Source organism: Myzus persicae, unplaced genomic scaffold (genome assembly GCF_001856785.1).
Source record: "Myzus persicae strain clone G006 unplaced genomic scaffold, MPER_G0061.0, whole genome shotgun sequence".
In the NCBI taxonomy this organism is placed as follows: Eukaryota; Metazoa; Arthropoda; class Insecta; order Hemiptera; family Aphididae; genus Myzus; species Myzus persicae.
The window spans coordinates 16,626-36,762 of NW_019101664.1; the positions used below are offsets into that span (position 1 = coordinate 16,626).

Consider the following 20,137-nt stretch of genomic DNA (forward strand, 5'->3'; position numbering starts at 1 on the left):
GAATAAAATATTTTTAACATTTATGCCTAAAAATCTTAGTGGATGAGGGTGAGGTGAAGCGTTATTTTTCTACTCAAATAATTCACCAATAATAAATCTATACATATATCAACACTTTTAAGCAGTCATTGACGTTTATCAAATCGTTTATTTGATGTAAAACTAGTTAAAATATATTAAGTTAATTCTATCCAAGTTATGTATATATGCCAAGGTGTCCCTGCTCATTTTCAGTGTGAATATTACCCACTTGCTCATCACCACAGGTTACGCCTATGCGTGTGATATAGTTGATCAGCGACAATAATAATAAATTATATACCTAATAAAAATTTGTACTTATTATATGTTTTATATACTATACATTCACTTCTATGATAAAAGCAATCGGCCACATAGGTAAAGATTATCATTTTTAAGTATGATCAAAGAATTTGTTGTATCAAATATTTCTGAAGAAAACCATAACTACTTTCATATACTTGATATTATAATCTATTATATATAATATATATAAATAGTTTTACCTATTGGCTAATAAAGTATAACTAATGCATTGCTGTGGAAATTATTTATAATATTAATGTACTGATATTATTAAGTATTTTAATTTATGGTGTTAAGAAAAGTTCAAATTGAATATTATCCTTTAAGCAAATTTATTTAAATGTTCAGTTACAGTGGTTGAATAATAGATTTTTATATCATAAATAATTGTTGTTTTTATCACGACAAATGGATACGATACACGAAGATACGCAGCAAGAAATTATATTAGATGTGAAGTTTATCAAAGGTAGTGAACCAATTCTGATAGACGACGAAGAGAACAGGGTACGATAATTATTATTCTCACATATTATGTTCTGTTTTGTTCTATTTATAAGTGTGATGGTTAAACATTGTTTTGAAAGTATATCGTTATAACAATAGCTAACAATAGTTGACTATTCATCACATGGACTAGCAAAATAAACTAAAACAATAATAATAACTTATTTATTATTATTTATAATAATAATTATCCAAGCATGTAAGCATTTCATTTTTATCACTAAAAAATGCTATAATTTTTAAATCGATATTTTTTTAGGTCTTTTATCAAATTTACCATTACCTTCTTGAATCCAATGAATTTTAAACATAAAACATATTATAACATGTAGCTTAAATAGCATAATTTGCTTCGTGTGACAAATTTAAAAATAATAAATCATGCATATAAGTATGCAATTTGTTACATAGAGAAAAAATGAAATTACAAATATGACAAAAGTTATGATTTTTGGTGGTCCAGGCAGAATTTTTAAAGAAATTCTAGTTTGTACAATTAGTATTTTGTTGACTTTAAAAGCTGTTTTTTTAAACTCTTGGCTTACTTAATTGTTAGTAAAAAGTTTTAGTAATTTTTAATAACAAATTATAAACTGCATTAAAATTGTATAAGTAAATATAAATAGAACTTGAATAATTCAATTACAGTAATTGATACTCAACCCTGTTTTTACACCCATATGATTTAAACAGCTTAAGCTCAGCCCTAGGTAGTTGGGACTCTAGACTGTATATAGCAACATAGGTACGGTAATATAGGCCATAGCTATTAGCTGGTATTTTAAATACCATTTAAATACCGTCTATTAAATAGACGTTGGTCGTTGGGTTAATATTATTATTTCACTATAAGAACTCAGTTGTTGAAATATATATTATTAAGTGCACGATTATATTTTTTCGTAATAAAAACACCGTGCACCAAAACAAACACTACGACCTCAACATAATTTTAAAAATAATTTTGCATATTGTGATCTTAATTATTCGCTCGGTGTATTATATTAAGTATATTTGTACAGGGATAATACACCTACCAACAATACATTTGTGTGTGTGTGTGTGTGTGTGTGTGTGTGTGTGTGTGTGTGTGTGTGTGTGTGTGTGTGTGTGTGTGTGTGTGTCGAGTGTTTGTTGGTGAGATTCGCTCATCCGACATCAGTCTATCGATTGCAAAAAATAATTCAACCAGTTAATTAGTCATCGAGGGCCCAAAGAGTAACATAATTTGTGATAATGCATGAAACAATTATTACAAGGATACCATGTGACAATTAATAAAATATCATGTATTTAGGGCTGTATTTTACTGAAGGTATATTTTATGGATAATTTATTCAAGAAACAAACAATTTATTCCGCTTTTAGTTTGTTTACTTTATTTCGTATTCACGTCCGACCATTCTAAGTATGGTGATGTATATGTAAAAAAAATATTAATAATAATAATAATAATACAGAACAAATAAAATGAACGCCTACCTAAACTAGTAAATAAATTATTTAAAAGATAGTACTTCAAAAAAAAAAAAGAAAAATAATATAATATAATATAGCTTTATCAAGATAGGGAAAATTATTTTTTTTTACATAAGCTGGTCTTTGTCGTAAAAAATAAAAACACATTAAAACTTAAGAAATATGTATGAGTGTATGATATTAAATAGCATCGTCTGTATAACGAGTCTGGTTCGGTAGGAGATCCGGATCATGGTTCAGGACCCTTTTTGTCAGACGCTGGGATTGAACGTTAAATATTATGTTACCTACTAAAGATGGATAGCTGCAAAAGACACCGTACGTAGGATTACCACGACTAGAGGTGTTATGTCTTATTTTTTTCAACTTGACTGCGCGTAGGTAGAGATCTCTTAGGGGAGAGAAATAAGTTTGTAATTATAAAAAAAAATCCTTGTACCTACCACATATAAATCGATATTTATTTATACATATATTATATTTCAAAAAATATACATATACTATACATACTCTTTGTTAGTGTCTTTAACTTTGATTCCCATGTATTATTTTTTTTAAGTTACTATTGATGAATGATGATTTTTGATAACTTTTTCCTTTATTTCTAACCCACGCATGCAAAGAAGAAAATTTTCCTTCAACAAGTAGGATTTTGTGTTTATTGATTTGATATAAGAGTGAATTTACCTATTATAAAATTTAAAAGTTAGAACATTATCTATATGATACATTACAGGATTTTATTGATATTTTTATTTCAAAGCGCTTTATGAATGTTTTAAAATTGTAATATTTTATAATGGTAGTTATAAGTTATAACTCACTTTTAAATTGAAATATCAAGCCTTTTTAATACTTTAACTTTTAAGTTTGATAACAGTCAATTCACTGTAATATTAAAGCTAACAAGTAACAATATAAAATTGTATCTGTTTATATAGCCAGTATACATTTTAGAATTTTATAAAAAAGTTATCACTGAGTAAAAAAGCTTTTAAATTTAATGCAACGTTCCTTATAAGTCGTTTTGATAACAATTCAAAAATATTAAAGATACATTGGCACAATTATTTTTTATACGCATTTCAAGTTCAAACGTTGACAAAATTTATCGAAATCCCGGAAATTCGCTAAATATTTTTCAATTAAAAATTCATAAAATATTTTATTTTTATTCTAATATTTGAAAATCGTATAGAAGATAGAAGATGAGTTTCTACCTTTAACAAACAAAAAGTTTGCTCGAAAGTATCTCTATTCATATCCGTAAGTTATTTTCGATTTTTATTAATGAGAACCGCTTGCTATAATTGGAACGAAAGGCCAAATGATTCACACAAACAAAAAATTGTATACCTAGTTGAAAAATCAAAGCCTAGCTCACCAGCTCATTTATTCAGTTTAAATGGTCTGAAAACCAGTGCCGAGTTTTTTACCAGTGCACACTATTTCGACATTGCTTGGTAATCGCGTGAAGAGTTTACAATCGTCCAGGCAGACGGTGTGATGCAGTGTTTGATTATAATATTATAGGTGTGTGCGCACGGGATATGTGTAGGGTATGCCAACCCATATTCATTAATCATTGAGTCTATAAAATAACCCATTTTATTCCCTTGATGGCTCTGTTTTTGTTTGAAGAACAGAATACTTCTTTAAAATGTAAAAAAAAAATTAAATACATTCCAGAATTAACATTGTTCTATAAAAAAATCACCAACAAGTTTTATATTTTAACGTCAATACTATTTGTGATCTTATTACTGCATTTTTCTAAAAACTTTTTTAGCGGAAAGTGTTCAATTTGTTGTTGCACATACTCCGCTAATGAAGTCTGCGCACTCCTATGTAGTACACTGTACTGCAATCTACATAATATTATGTATCCGTAGGTTTATGATCATTACGAAACGTACAAGCATCACGAACAGCGATTAATGATTATAATAAAATATAATGTTATTCTTTTGCAGGGCAAGTACGACGGCTATCCACCTGGATACAACAAAGTGTTCGAGTACATCTACCCACCGGTGGAATGGATGGAAGACGGCATGAAGTGGCGACGGGTCGCTTCCACCGAGCCGGCGGACCGGAATCAGGTGGCGGCCCTGGCACAAGACCTCAAGTCCAGCCTATCGCACTGGCATGCCAGAATGCACGGAGTTTGTCTGGTCAGGAGGGAATTGTACAAGCAGTGTTTCAGTAAGTTATGATATTACGCCATATTATTAAAATATACACCTAGCTGTGATTATGTAAGCAGTGTTGTGATGATCGGTAACATTTTTTTATTGTAAATATAAGTTTTTGGGCTGGGTTACAAGTTTTTTTTTTCGTAACTAATTTTACCGAGGTCGATTTTCGTAACTACTTTGTGTATTGCCATAGATACGCAAATCAACAATAAAAAAAATTTAATTGAATTGAATTCCTAACAAAATGTTAATTGTGGCATGCTACTAGATATTTGTTCACTTCAAAAACATGAGTATGATGTATCAATTTTCATTGTGAAGGAAAAATATCTAGTGGCATTCTATACTTATACAATGTAATATTAATTTAACAATATTTTTTATCTGAATAGAAATGAGATATCTGAACTCAACAATTACCTAAACAAATTGAAAAATTTAACATAATATCTAGATGGAAATAATGAGGTCATTTTTTTACATCTTATTATTGAAACATAATTTAGTTACATATTATAAGTATATAATCTCTATGCTCTTGCTCGCGTATAAAATATAATTGTAATAATTTTGTTTAATTATTTAATAATTATATAGAAAAACATGTTAAATAATAAATTTTATTTGCCTACCCATAAATTATCTAAAACTTGCATCCAGATCTCTATAATATCTATCTTTGAAGGCAGTTAGATACCAATTTTATAATTGATCTAATTATAAATTTAACTATTGTACAACACTGGTTATAACATAAAAGTACCGATTTAGGGTGTAGATATAACAATATATACCAATAGAGTAAATCGACGTAAGTCTCGACGAATTTCAATTCACTGGGAACAAAAAACTGTTTGAGCTTTGAGGATATTGAGGAAACGTCATAAGTTCATATATTTCCATTTTCGTTGAAAAATATTCTGATACCTACTGTTAAAAATGTACAACATATTTTTATACAGGTACCATATTACATTAAGTACTCGGACATAAGTGACATGTTGAAGTATATATTATTTTTCAGAATATTTAAAAAACATTTTATTGCTTCGTAAAAAAATGTAACCATTTTTTTTTCTTACGATGTCGGTAAATAATAAAGTTTAAACGGTATTTCCTAACTATATAACAATATGGAAATCTTCTATATATCTATACACCGACACAAGTAGACAAAAACAAGAAACAATAATACATTTATTGATGTCGTCCAAGTAATAACGAAGGAAAAAGGATCATCCCCGTTTTTTCCATGATCCGGTATTGTTGAACATTTAAATATATTATTTTTACCCATCTATAACGCATGCTAGACATTAAATTCTCTATAGCAATAAAATATAAGGCTTATTATTATCTACTATTCTCACCTCGTCTCCGATTCTTAGTTTTCGATTTCCACCCGAGATAAGAGTTCAATGGATTAAAGATAGATACCGTGAGAAACTTTAATTTTGTTCAAATTATCGAGAGTAATAAATTATTAATATTAACAAGCTATACATATAATAATATTAGACTGTGTCATGTAATGTGAGTTTTAGTGGGATTAAAATTGTATTAGACGAGACGACGTTATCTCTTCGATATAATAAGTATTATCTACTGCTCGTAATATACCAAGTACATACTCCACCTATTTTTTGCTTTAATAAAACATTTATTAAAATTCTGATATTTAGAATTTTTAATAACACTTGAAGCCCATATTTTCAAAAACTTAGATTTCTTACACCATCTAAGGAGACTCTAATAGCGATACAAACTTCTGTTTTTCAAATGATAACCATCTTTTTTACTGTAAATAATTGTTATTAATATAATTTTTTGAAGATTTTAACGCTTATTGATCAAAATTCAAACGAGTTGTTTCTAATGATTTTTTACGCACACAAGTTTTTCAGTGAGTTAGTTTTTACAAGTATGCAGTATTGCAGTATAATATGTAATATTCGGTCTTATCCTCAGACAACGTTTACAAATATTAAAAACTGTAATAAATTAATATTGTAATTATAATACTAGAAGTAATCTAAAGTAAAATTATTGAATAATCATAACCTCAATATCTAAATAACTTGAAAACTACTCGTTAGAATTTCGACTTAGATACACATATTTTACAATTTACTGAACGTCGCCAAATAATCCGAAATAATATAGTTGATAATATATAAATAATAAATAAATAAAGCGAATAGTACGTTATTATTATTTATTATAGAGTTTTAAAATTTTATTTTATTTTATTTACTTGATGATTTATGTGAAAAACAAATCTTAAATTTAAAATTTAAAATAAAAAATGTTTTAATATCTAGTTATATAATTTGAGTGAAAGAGTATTTTAAAACTATTTTTATTGTATGAAACAAAGATAACCCATAAAGTCTACTATGTAGAAGTTACTTTATACATCTATATAAAACAATTTAAACTTAACTGTATAACCTCATAAAGTTTAACGTCAAGTGTTATATAAGTCACAAACTCATATACGCATAACACATAAAACATCATAAATTCATAACATTTTTTAAATATAAAATAAAAATTGTTTGATGTCTTATATTTAGTATTTAGTATTAATTATTGTTACTCGAAATTGTTTGATAATATTTTCAAATTATAATTTTATATTAATACAATTAATTATAGAAGTGCTATTCGTTATTATTTGTTATAAATTATAATAACATACTGAATAATATTGTTACTAACAAAGGTCAGACCCAATTATAAAAACTGCAATAATTACGCCATAATTTGGCTCCAAAAACGAATAATAGACAACCAATTGTTATATGCAGATGGGCGATAAAGTTATATAATATAACCATTAACAGGGTAATACCTAAACTACAACAATCGACTTTGATAAATCATTAAGGATCGATGTTTGCTATATGTATGTAGTCACTCATCGATACTTATCATGTTTATCAGGATATGCATCGAAAATATTTATTATATTTTTAATAGTTTCGTTGAAATATTTCATAAAGAATGAAATTTTCTATTTTGAAATATTTCAAGTTCAAAACTAATTATGAACGTGACTAAAATCGTTCGTACAATTTTAGGAGAAAACGTAGGTAGGTTAACTACCTAACACCCAGCCGTGGCCAGTCGGTTATATTTCATACTATCAATGATGCCATATTCAGTTTTATTTTATTCATCGTTTCATTATAATGTTTAACGAAATATTATACGCACATGATGATTTTCAATTATTATATTATTATACCAATTATTGTATCAATTCCGTACACGGGTTACAATAATATATTTTAACTCCGGACGCGCTGTTTTTATTAAATTAACTATAATATTATATTAAGAGGACGTGATATGGTATACGCTAGTCCTATAAATGTACAATATGTCATGTGCAGGCACTACATGGGACCAATATTAGAGTCAATTGACTATTATTATCAAAATATAAGAATATTATTAGATATCAGAGACGTAGAATTTTTTTTTTTCTAGTACATAATATTGAACATAATGGTGATCGTATCTTAACAAACAATGTATAAAGTATAAACAAATTGAATATGCGCAGAAAATGGAAAATGCTACTTAATATTGTTTTAACTATTTTGTTTAACTATGTGCATAATGTTAACTCATCAGTAGGTACAAATCAATAATGAGCTAGATATATTACTAGATATATTACTAGAATACAACTAAATAATACGTAATTTAATGATTTAAAAATTCGCTCAATAAAATACTAAAATTTCACTTATACATTTATATATTAATAAAAAACAAATTTTTCCCAAAAGCCCAAGCTTTTTATAATTAATTTTTCCAAGTTCTTTCTGATTCATTAATGTTATACCTAATACAATTGTACATGGATGATTATGCATATAGTATGCCACAACAGTGTAACACACTGATTAGTTTTTAAATGATTAAACATAATAGATGAAACACGAATCATACAAATTCTAACAAATCGTGGCTACTTATTGTGAATAATAATAATTATTATTATTACTATTTATCATTGATCAGTTTCCTAGTTGATTTTTTAAACCAATAATGGCAACCACTTTTTACCACATATTTTATTATATAATCAAAAAATATATCAAATATATCCAAAATTAAGTATCCATGAATTATGTATACAATTTTTTTACTTTATTAATAATATAAACAATCTGTATACATTGGCATAATAAGAGTATGAGCTAATTTACAGGAATTGAAAATGTTGATTGAAGAAGCCAAAAATGTAATTGTATTTTTTTTTTTTTTTGAATTAAGGGTTTAGTAGGTCTCTGCACCATTTTGGCTTAAGGCGACGAGGAAGGTTACCAGAGATGGTTAATGCAGCTACATTTTTTTTAGTGCATTTGGATGAGAGTTAAGGCGTAGGTGCAACGGTTTATGATCATTTTTTCATTTTTGCCTCTTCTTGAATTGTTTTCATGTATAGGTATTTATGCAGGGTGTGGTTAAATACATATGCTGGAGAATTGGTAATTTTCCTTAGTGTTTTATTTTGGAAACATTGAATTTTATTTAAATTAGAAATGTTTGCATAAATTAATATAGATAATTTATTAGTTATTTCAATTTGGATAAGAACAGGCGTTGACAAAACGTACGATTCGCATAATATAACTTATAGGTATGGTTTAATTTTTATGGCGTTCTCTAAAATTTAAAAAATATACCATTATAGTCAAGTTTATTCTATTTCTAAATATCTATTTATTTTTTATGTGATTTGTTTAATTGTACCGAACTAAATCCTATTTATAATGTGCAACCAAAAAAAAAATCAAGCATAAGAATCTTAAGAAAATTTACTTGAATTTCCTCACGTTAATTCTATGTTTAAATTATTGAATAGTAATGAATAATGATACATCTAATTGCTCTCCATAACTACATACTCTTTTGCTGCTGTCACAGTGATATTTGTTTGTTACTGTGTAATATTAAAATTAATTCGATTGTGAGTGACGTTAATCAATATAATCCACATATTACAAAATATAGCTCATTTAAAGTTTTATTATGTTAGATGAACTGATACGGCAAGTGTGCGTGAATAGCATTGATCGAGGAGAATTGTTAATCAAAATTCGAAACGAGTACAATGCAAGCATAATGGCTCATAAACGTTTATTTGAAAGCGGTTTAATATTTAGAATTAAACATACTACATTGGTAAGTAAGTTAATGTTGAGTACATAATCTGGTTTGTCATTCTCACTATCCTTTGGCCTTCGCCTCTCTTATCTCATACTTGCTATGTTTTGTTCACGTTTATACATTTATATTATATGCTTTTACGTATTTATATATTTCCATCAAATATGATTAAATGTATTAATAAAGGTCCACTTTGTCGAATAAATTTGAAAAATATACCTAAATCATAATACGTAAATAATATTATAATATATACATTTTTTTTAAAACTAATTGTAGTATATATAATATTGTACATTCTGCATTACATTACATATAATTAATTGTAAATAATATTCATTTACGTAATTTTGAAGTACTGAATTCATCACTACAACTGGTCTATATACTATTGTAATAACTAATAAGTACATGATGTTCACAAATTAATCAAGTTGTACTAAATTTAAATACATATTATTAAATTATTTTGGTAACTTATATATTATAACCCATCTACTGTATATATATATACAGGGCGAACCAGAAATAACTAGCAGATTAAATTAACCAACTAAGTTTGCAATAAGTAATAATACTAATACCTAATAAGAATAATTTCTTATCTATTTTTTTTTTAAACTTAGATTAATATGAATATTATTTATTGATGTTTGTTTTACCTTACTATTTATGTAGGTATTTTTGAAAAAACCCTAAATATTGATAAAAACAAAATGTAGGTACTACATAGTTAATCTTTGTTACACTCCGATAGTTAGTTTATGCCTATATGGCTATAAATAATATAAATCATGATCAATAAAATATTTTAATACTGTAACTTTTTTGTAAAAGTTTTTATGAGATAGATATATGTCTTTTTAACAAATTGAAGGTATATTATTCTATATTGTGTGATTGTCCTATTACAGGATGATAATAAAGATGACATGACAGAAAAGGACATACAAGATATAGAAGACCAACATGTTATATTAAAAAAAAAATTGGTCAATGCAAACATTAAGTACAACAGATTAAAAATCGATTTGAAAAAAGAATTGAATAATTTGAAAGATGCTAACCAACATGAGTTAAATTTCTTCAATAGAAACCATAAAGCATTAAAAGTGGGTATTAATAAATGTCAAACTGAGTACAATATTAATTGTTTAAAATTACTATTTTTTTTTAAAATCAAATTGGGAAATATTAACAATGATACATGTGCTAATGAAAATCGGTCATAACAAGCTAGTAGGAGAATATTAATTTGTGTCGTAACTTGTAACCAATTATTCCTTGTGAGCGATTTTTTTTACGCATTTATTAAAATATGTACAGGGTGATTTTTTAAGCATGCTGACCCCATTTTTATGCTTAAATTATGCATATATTCAAATTCTGATTTTTGGAATTTTTAAGTGTAGTTAAATACGATATTTTCGTGTACTTTTCACAGCATTTAGGGATTATCCTGTGGCGATACCAACTTTCGTTTTTCAAATGACAACCCATACGTTTTAAAGCAAAATGTGATTCAGATAATTTTTCTGAAAATGTTGACGTATTTTAATCGAAATTTGAACGATAACTTCTTTAGTAATTCTTCTTTACATACTAAGGAATAAGGATAATAGATAGACCATTATATTAAAATGCTTTGTAAAATGGAAATGAGCTAGATAATTATAATACGGTATGCAATATAAGATATTCGACAATAATTACTACCTAACCGAATTATAATTATCAATCTCGTATCCATTCACAAAGTATTTAGTATTTAATATATTACTACCCTTATTCCTTATTATGCAAAGAAGAATAACAAAGGAAGTTTTCAGTCAAATTTCGATTACAATACGCCAACTTTTTTAGAATTTTTTCACAATTTGCTTTAAAACATATAGGTTGTCATTAGAAAAACAAAAGTTGGTATCGCCACAGGATAATTCTTGAATGTTGTGAAAAATCTAAGTACACGAAAATATCGTATTTATTAACTACACATAAAAATTCCAAAAATCAGAATTCAAATATATGTATAATTTAAGCATAAAAATGGGGTGATCATGCTTAAAAAATCACCCTGCATATATTTAGAAGTTAACTAATATTTTTATTATTTAATTATACGTTACATTTTTCCACATTGAAAAACTTTTTAAAATATAAATGGCGTAAAAATATTGAAAAAATTAAATAAAATTGTAATAAAATGCAATTATTATGCTAAAATGGAATGAATGAAATTAATTCTGAAACTGTTTAACTCGACATAATAGGATAAGATATAATACACTGATAGACAGGTACAAAAGTTGTCATTATATAACCGACAACAAATTAATGATGGAATAAATAAATTATTATAGTGCGATGTACTTATTATTGTGTTTCTGTCGAGAGTTTGGAAATTACATTTCAGTTGTTATAAGCGAAATTTTGTTAAGACTGACTTTGTTATAACCAATTTTCACTGTATAATATATTAATGTGTACATATTTCAAAGTACAATATGCTTATGGAATTCTAACTGGAATTTCAACTTTGCATTGTTTGAGATTATTACAATTATTGATAGGTATATTATATGATATACATTTTGATTATATTTAGTTATATTTAGCTGTATTCAAATATAACATGTGTCTGAATTTAATATCAAATTTAAATAATGCATGTATGTTTTGTTTACAGGATCAACTCGAATTGATACTTTCGATGAATACATAATTCAACTAAAAAACCACCATCACAGTCGATTCACTTGTGATTGTTAGTTGTTTTACAATAATGATACGTACATAATGATACGTATTTACAGTATTATAGATATTGAAATCATGGTAGAATAATATTTTTAAGTTTCGTGAATGAGTAATTCAAAGGTAAAAATCTAAGTACAGGCAATACAGTAATTAATGTTTACACTGTAGTTACTAAACATATTTTACAATTTAGTAGCGTAATATAGTAACATCAGGATCACTTCACCTAGCCTATACTATATGTAGCCTGTACTTATCTACCTACATGTTAAACATAATCCATATAGCTCAAATAACCAGAAACTTTTATGACTTTGTGAAATAAAGAATTCTAAAAATATATGATTATCTACATCTTCTTTAAATGGCAATACAAGAATATGATGGGCGTTTACAAAAATATTCACACAAATGTCAAGACTGCTCAATAATGCAGTAGTTGTGCCTACTTTTAGAGTAGATCAGGCTGCTCAGCTGAGTTTCGTTTCAAAGGACTTTTAAACAATTTATTCATCTTGAAACCTAGTGATTAGTAAGAATTATAGTGTTGATTCTGATAAAACACTCTTTTGTGCATGTAGAACGAATTGAATTTAATGCTTAACGATAGTCATTAAAGAATAAACAAAACACTCAACCGGTGTTGTCTCTTTTAAGCTTCTAAATTTGTCTTTGTGTTTGATACCCCAAATCGTGTGGATTAGTCAGTTTTTACACTGTCGATTGTATGTTGCCGACACTTGCCAGTTACCATCATACGTCTTATATAAATTTCAAGCAACTAAATTCAACAATGTAGCCATGTAAGACTATATAGAATATACTTGTTTAAACTATTATTAATGGCTCTGGTTGCTGTTTGTACTCTTTAACTATATTACAACTGAGAGTTGAGACCAGACTTACGGGTCATGGTTGTCCGGGCCACTTTATTGCGTCTACATCGTTTGTTAAATAAAAATTAGCCACAGATAGCTGAACTTAAAATTGAAATTGTACGAGGAGCCTATAAGGTCATAACTAATAAGACATAACTCTAGGTTAAAATGCAAATTAAAAACTCGAATGTTAGCAGTTAATAAGTAGTACGGACGTGTTATGTTTTTAATAGATTTATGACTTAACGAGCCGAACAACTTTGAACATCAATTTTTTGACATGTTCATATATTAATGATTTAAAACCCATTTAATCGATTTTGGCCCAAAAGTTCGACGTGACATAATCGTATCTATTGTATATACTATTTTAAGTTATAACTATATATGAGTGCAAAACGATGTTATGCTTAGAGTTGTTCGCATGTCATTTTATATTTAATATTATCATATTAGTCTTCAAAATTACATCACTGTACGTTGTTTACGCTTTTGAACAATATTTACGTTTTCATATCGATTCAATAAAGAATTATTAAAATGGTATATAAATATTAAATTTACATAAGTATTATGATATGTATTACACATACGTGATATATATATATATATATATATGACAAATGCAGCTATAAAGTGTTCGTAAAACCAATGTATAATTTATGAGCCCCTTTTTTATTATTCGTTTTGATAAGGAAATGCACGTAAACGATTTGTACTCACTTTGTTTATTAATATTAAATATGGTGGTATAGGTATAGTATAAAGGTACAACGACATTTACAGACTACAATCTATACCCTATAGGATATCTGGTTTTCAAGCGTGCGACGTTAACACATCACATAATATTATAATTTATAACAATCATATTAAATAATTATTTTCATACGATATAAATTATTGGAAAACAATTTTTATTTTTCCATTTTGTTAAAAAAACAAAAAATACATTTTTAGATCTATATAATTTTCAGTGCACTAACAACATAATAATATTATATTATATTTATATATAATATGATTATGACCTTCACATTCAAAACTAAAATATATTTATCAAAAACAGTGAATAATATTTATACTTGTGTTCACAATAATAATAATAATTAATAGGTGCATTATGTGTGTATTCGGTCAAGGGCCGTTCATCGACTATTGCACCTACCCCGAAATGTGTGTGTAGCACTTCATAAAGTATTCTATAGATTGCAAATTAAACAAACATGATACATTTGTGAACTGTAAAGTTCCTTATGGAATTTTGTTTATACGTTTTATTTATTTAACGGTAAGAGGTAGTATAAGATAATAGAATTTATGCAGTCATAAAGGTTGTATTTTACATTTTTAACATCTTATTAAAATAAGACGATAGAAGATCGAGAAAAAAAACAAAATGATGGTGAAAAAATGCATAAAATAAAACGTAAATAAATGTTAAAACTGATGTTACAGAATCTCCGTCCAGAACCGTTCCGTTTTTAAGTGCAACTATTTATCGTCAATATTTCCAAAGTCCAGAGGACACTCAAATTAATTCTATACCTTGTTTGTATTGCAACAATGTAATTAAAGTATTAAACAGTATGGTAAATGTGATGATACAACTAAAATGTAAACAAAATATTGTTTGACATTAAAAAAATAATTAAAAGAACATAACAATATAGGAGTTGGTGACGAAAAGTATAAAATAAAAAACAATACCTGCAACGATTATAATAAAAAAAAACCCGATTTAACTGAATTGTTTGTTTTATTTGTTTCCGAACTAAAAGAGTGAAAGTGAAAGTAAGGTTAAACCGATCGTTCGTCTACCTAGGCGCCACTAAGATACCAGGATCCCATCAAGACGAGACGGCGTTCGGCGGCGGCGGCAGTGGCAGCGGCGGCATCGGCTGGACACATATATTATACGACGCATAGGTACAACACATTAAGAAGAGGACACCACATCGGCATGCGTTGTCTTCGTCTTACAAACGTACAGCAAAGCAAATTTTACGTTCACAATGAACCATTTTTCTCTGATATTTTTTTAACTGGAGTGAATTAGACCTATTATACGATTTAAAGGTAAAATAATTGTCTAGGGGGGCCCTTGGAGGCTATTATTGATATTTTGATTACGAAAAATTATAAATCATAACGTTCTTCAAAATTACAATATCAATAAAAGCCTCTGAGATGCCCTTAACAATATCTTTAAACTTAAATATTTAATAACAGGTCAATCCACTTAAATTTAAAAAATAACAAAAATGTATAATAATATTATTATTATTATATTTAAAATTGACTATTGTGAACGTGAAACGTGGGATGATGTACGTTTGTAAGACGGAGACAATGCAAGTGCCGTCTGTGGCGTCTTCTTAATGTTGTAATCTGTCTTGACTAAATAGTCTGCAATAATGGTTCATTAACATGTTATAATGTCATTTTTAGAGTTGATGTGGTTAAATGGCATTTTGTTCGGAAAACATTGTATTTGTACCGTAATTTCCGTGTAAACTTTAAACAATACTGCGGGCACCAATTAGGTTTTATTTGTAGAGAGCGATTCCGAATCGCTATTAGTAATAGTCAGTATCGAAGAATTAGCACGAGTACAAGTGTACAACACAGGCGTATTTGTTTCAAAAATAAATTGAAATTCTGGATAACGTTATTGAACTTATTCTCCGGTTTACAGTCTCCACATTATGGTCGTTTACATTATATAGATCATGAACTATATATAATATATGTATAATACACGGGTAATATAATGAAGCGGTATCGTATTAGTTGTTCTTTTCGATCGTCTGGAAAATTCGTTTGAAAATTAATCGCTTGCTGAAAGTTGATCGTTCTACACTCTGCAACGGGATTTTAAGTCTGCGCGTGTAACAGGTATATATATATATATTACCGTGCATATCGTACACCATCATATCATATGTATACATGCAAATAGCTGGTTCTCAAAATACTCGGAAATATAGTCATCGAAAAAATTTCGGGAGGGCATCGTCACCCCCCCCCCCCCCCCCCCCCCCCCCCCCCCCCCCCCCCCCCNGCGGTGCGCAGTTACATCACACAACTGTGCCAATGCATCGTTTGCGATGTTATTATCGTGCGGAATACAAATCCGTAAACACTAAACGGAGACCATTAAACACGCGCCGGTTATTCGAGTGTTTGACACTCGGCGCCGCGGCGTCGCATCGCTCGCGGCAAATCCAAATAATAACATCCCCCGACTCGTACGTATATAATAACGTTGCGTGTAACGGGTTAAATGTGCAAATTGTATTTTATACACATATACACGTCGGTAGATATACATGCACATGTATAATAATAATATTACGCGCCACTTTTGTCGTGCACTCGCGAAATACATGCACAGAGCATAAAACGCGTTACATTATATTATCTCGTCTGTATACGTGTATAATAATATTGTATAATAAAATAGAGAGACTCGCACAATATCACAACGATTTCTTCGGCGGGCTCGAGTTTAATATAATATTTTTTTGTAGCCTCCTCGCTGCTATATACCATATTATTCAGTACAGCTCTGCCGTCGTCTGCTAATCTTTTCATTTATTTTCATTTTTTTTTTTGTATCGTAACAATAGGTAGACAAATTTCCTCCCTGAAGTATAATATTATTACATACAGGCACCTGCGCAACTGTCCTGTAATAACAGTGTTTCCATCACCGTCGTCTCCCGGTCGGGCCACCTTCTCGTTTATTTTTTCCACCGTTTTTTTTTTTTTTTTATAATTATATAAATTATTACGTAGTATTAATGTACATATAAATACGTTTAAACGAATGCGTGTCGAGTTTCCGGCAGATCTTCGTCGTTTTGAAAATGTGTGGATTTTAGTCACCACTATTTGACTTCAGACATAATAACCATTATTATACGGAACACCGTGGAATAAATTCATCCACCTGGGTCGGTCGGCCGATTTACAAAAGTGCGTCGCTTACATGCTGCAATACAATAATAATATATTATTATTAAATACGCGAGTATATCCGTGCCAGTGCGCTGCCTGCTGTTATATCTGCAGAAGCAGATGACGGTATAGTGTATATAGGTGTATAAATGTATAATATGTTCGCATATTATAATGTATCATACATCGTTATTATTGAGGGCTGTGAGAATAATATTATGTGTAACGGCCTTATCGATTAATAATAATAATAATATTATTATTATTATTATTATTTATATTATTATTATAAGCGTCGTCTGTGCGGCGGTATATATAATACGGGTTTAATTAATATTTTTGAGTTCCCGTAGAATTTACTACGGGTAGTCGCGTGACAGTTTCCGAACGTTTATATGTATATATAATATAATATATAAATGTAATATATGCGCCGCAGTGGCGCGATAACCGGCGAAGGGAAACGGCTGCTGCCGCTCGCTGCTGCTGCGGAGACGACCGCGACGACGACGGGGACTCGGTGGAATTAATAATAATATTATTATTATTGTATCTCCCGCTGTGGGAGACGGAAAAAAATGAACCCGGTTCCGCGCTCGTTTCCGCTCGCGAGTAATTCTCACACGCTGTACAGGGTGTGCCAGCACGCGGTGTCTGCCCTCGCCGGGCATAATAATAATATAATACGTACTATATATTATTGTGGGCATATTGCCGTAAAACCAATGGCCCACGTGGCCGAGGGCATTGTATCAATAAAAAACGATTATAGGTACAGCGGGCAGCCCGGCCGCTACGCCGTCTGCATAAATCTACGTCTACCAACGTTTTAGGAAAAACCTTAAAACGATGTGGTAGCGACTCTACTTCATGAATTGGCCATCGTTCTTGTACGATATTTAGAAACTCGAAAAAAAAGAGTTTAATTTTTCATTCGGTTTTTTTAGAAACTAAAAAAAATACCCTCGACTTTTCAGTGCAAAAGTAAAACATTCCAAAATCATCAATGTCTGCAGGAGGAAGAAAAGCGTTGTAATATATGGACAGGGCGACAAACGCGGTGTAATTGCACCCCGCGAAATATAATACTTCATATTATTTCGCTTGTATATACGATATAATATGGCAGGCGTCCATAACATAAATTATAAGTGTACAGGGTGTGTCCACGAGTGAGAGAATCCGACATTTTTTGTTGACGATATTATTATACTGTGCATATATCATAGTTACTACACGTCGTAATTATATGTATGATGTTGCGCGGTGGGCATAGAATATTCACAAGTCTCATTACGTCGACATTCGAGACGTGTATATATTCCGTTTAATTTTAACCAATTTCACCACATAATAGATAAATCAGAATGGACACTGATAAGAAATTATACGAGAATCATAGGGAAATCTGATGAACGAATTCGACATTTTTTTTTTTTTGAGGAATTGGTATGACCGTTTTATATTTTATATCGATTTATAACAACTATATTATCTTCTTCCAAAAAAATGGCCGTCAACTATTATTAAAGTGTCCACTGTCCAGAGCCTGATTTCACTCTTCGACGTCCCTGCTGTTCCTATAAATTATTGACACCACAGCTAGTTTGCTACATAGAACCTATCACTAGTCACTACGCAATATACGCGATAATTGTACCGCCATAATGATAGAATTATTGTACACCATTACCGTGATAGGATGGCGGTCAAATTGTATCAATTTTCATCAAATCGTTTTCGAACAGTCAACTATCACAGTTCCGAAAACTTATAATGACATTTCACTGCAAGGCGGAGTCGGCAGTCTACGTGTTGGTTGGAGTGCGGCTGCGACTTAAGTTATAGTCACACGCATCCATATAAATATATACAGTATAATATACATAGAGTAAAAGCGCCATTATATATACAGTTTATAAGACATTATAATAGATTTTTCGAAAACGTTTCTATGAAAACTACACCCGATTTCACCACTAATTTTTTTTTTTTTTACGTGCACAAATATTATTATTATATATTTATATGTTATATTTTTGACCCCAGACATTGATGTTGAAAACATTTTGTTATTACCTACCAAGTACTTATCCAAAAACTATTCTCAGTGATTCAGTTTTTATTATATATATTATTATTATTATTATTATTATTATTACTTTTAAAGTCATTATATATATATATTATGTTGAACTAAAAATATGTTGATCAAAATTATTTGATAATTATAATACTTTTTTACACACTATTATCAGTTAAAACTATTAAGTCTTAAAGCCTAAAAATTGAAAATGATTTTATTTAAAAAAACGATTTAATAGACAAATTATCATAGTTTAATACAATACAGAAAATTGTCATATAATATGGTCTAGAGTCTATAAAACAGTTAAAGATGGAGTAATTATTTTCTCCAATTCCAATTACAACAAACAATATAATAAGTAACATCAAAATGAATTTGCATTAATCGTTGCAGTTTATTTTAAATAAAAATTACGAATTTACAATAATTATCGTTACACAAGGATGACAAGTATATAATACGATACACGAATGGTCAATAATTATTGAAGCACACGTGAATAGTCATTTATAATATATACACATCAAAACGTATAGTTTACTCAGAGCAATTCTCATAATATGATGTACATAATCTATGCAATTATTATAGACGTTACGGCCTACAGGCTTCATCTAATATATTCATACACATGTCAAATCGGCGGAGTCTATATTTTAGTCGACGGCGTATATGTGCGTGTGTAATGCCTCAGAGATTATTTTCTACAAAACAATTTGGCTCGATACTTTGCCTTGTAAGTAGGTACCTAT

The 20,137-nt window shown here is 29.0% G+C and overlaps 1 protein-coding gene across 1 annotated transcript; it reads left to right on the forward strand.

Annotated features, from left to right (window-relative positions):
* Nucleotides 1-735: 735 nt before the first annotated feature.
* Nucleotides 736-13,093, forward strand: LOC111029974 (33 kDa inner dynein arm light chain, axonemal-like). Its single transcript, XM_022309251.1, has 5 exons — nucleotides 736-834; nucleotides 4,287-4,518; nucleotides 9,568-9,713; nucleotides 10,613-10,810; nucleotides 12,385-13,093. Exons 1-5 carry the CDS (start codon nucleotides 736-738, stop codon nucleotides 12,418-12,420), a joined length of 711 nt encoding a protein of 236 aa, XP_022164943.1. The 3' UTR covers nucleotides 12,421-13,093.
* The last annotated feature ends 7,044 nt before the right edge of the window (nucleotides 13,094-20,137 follow it).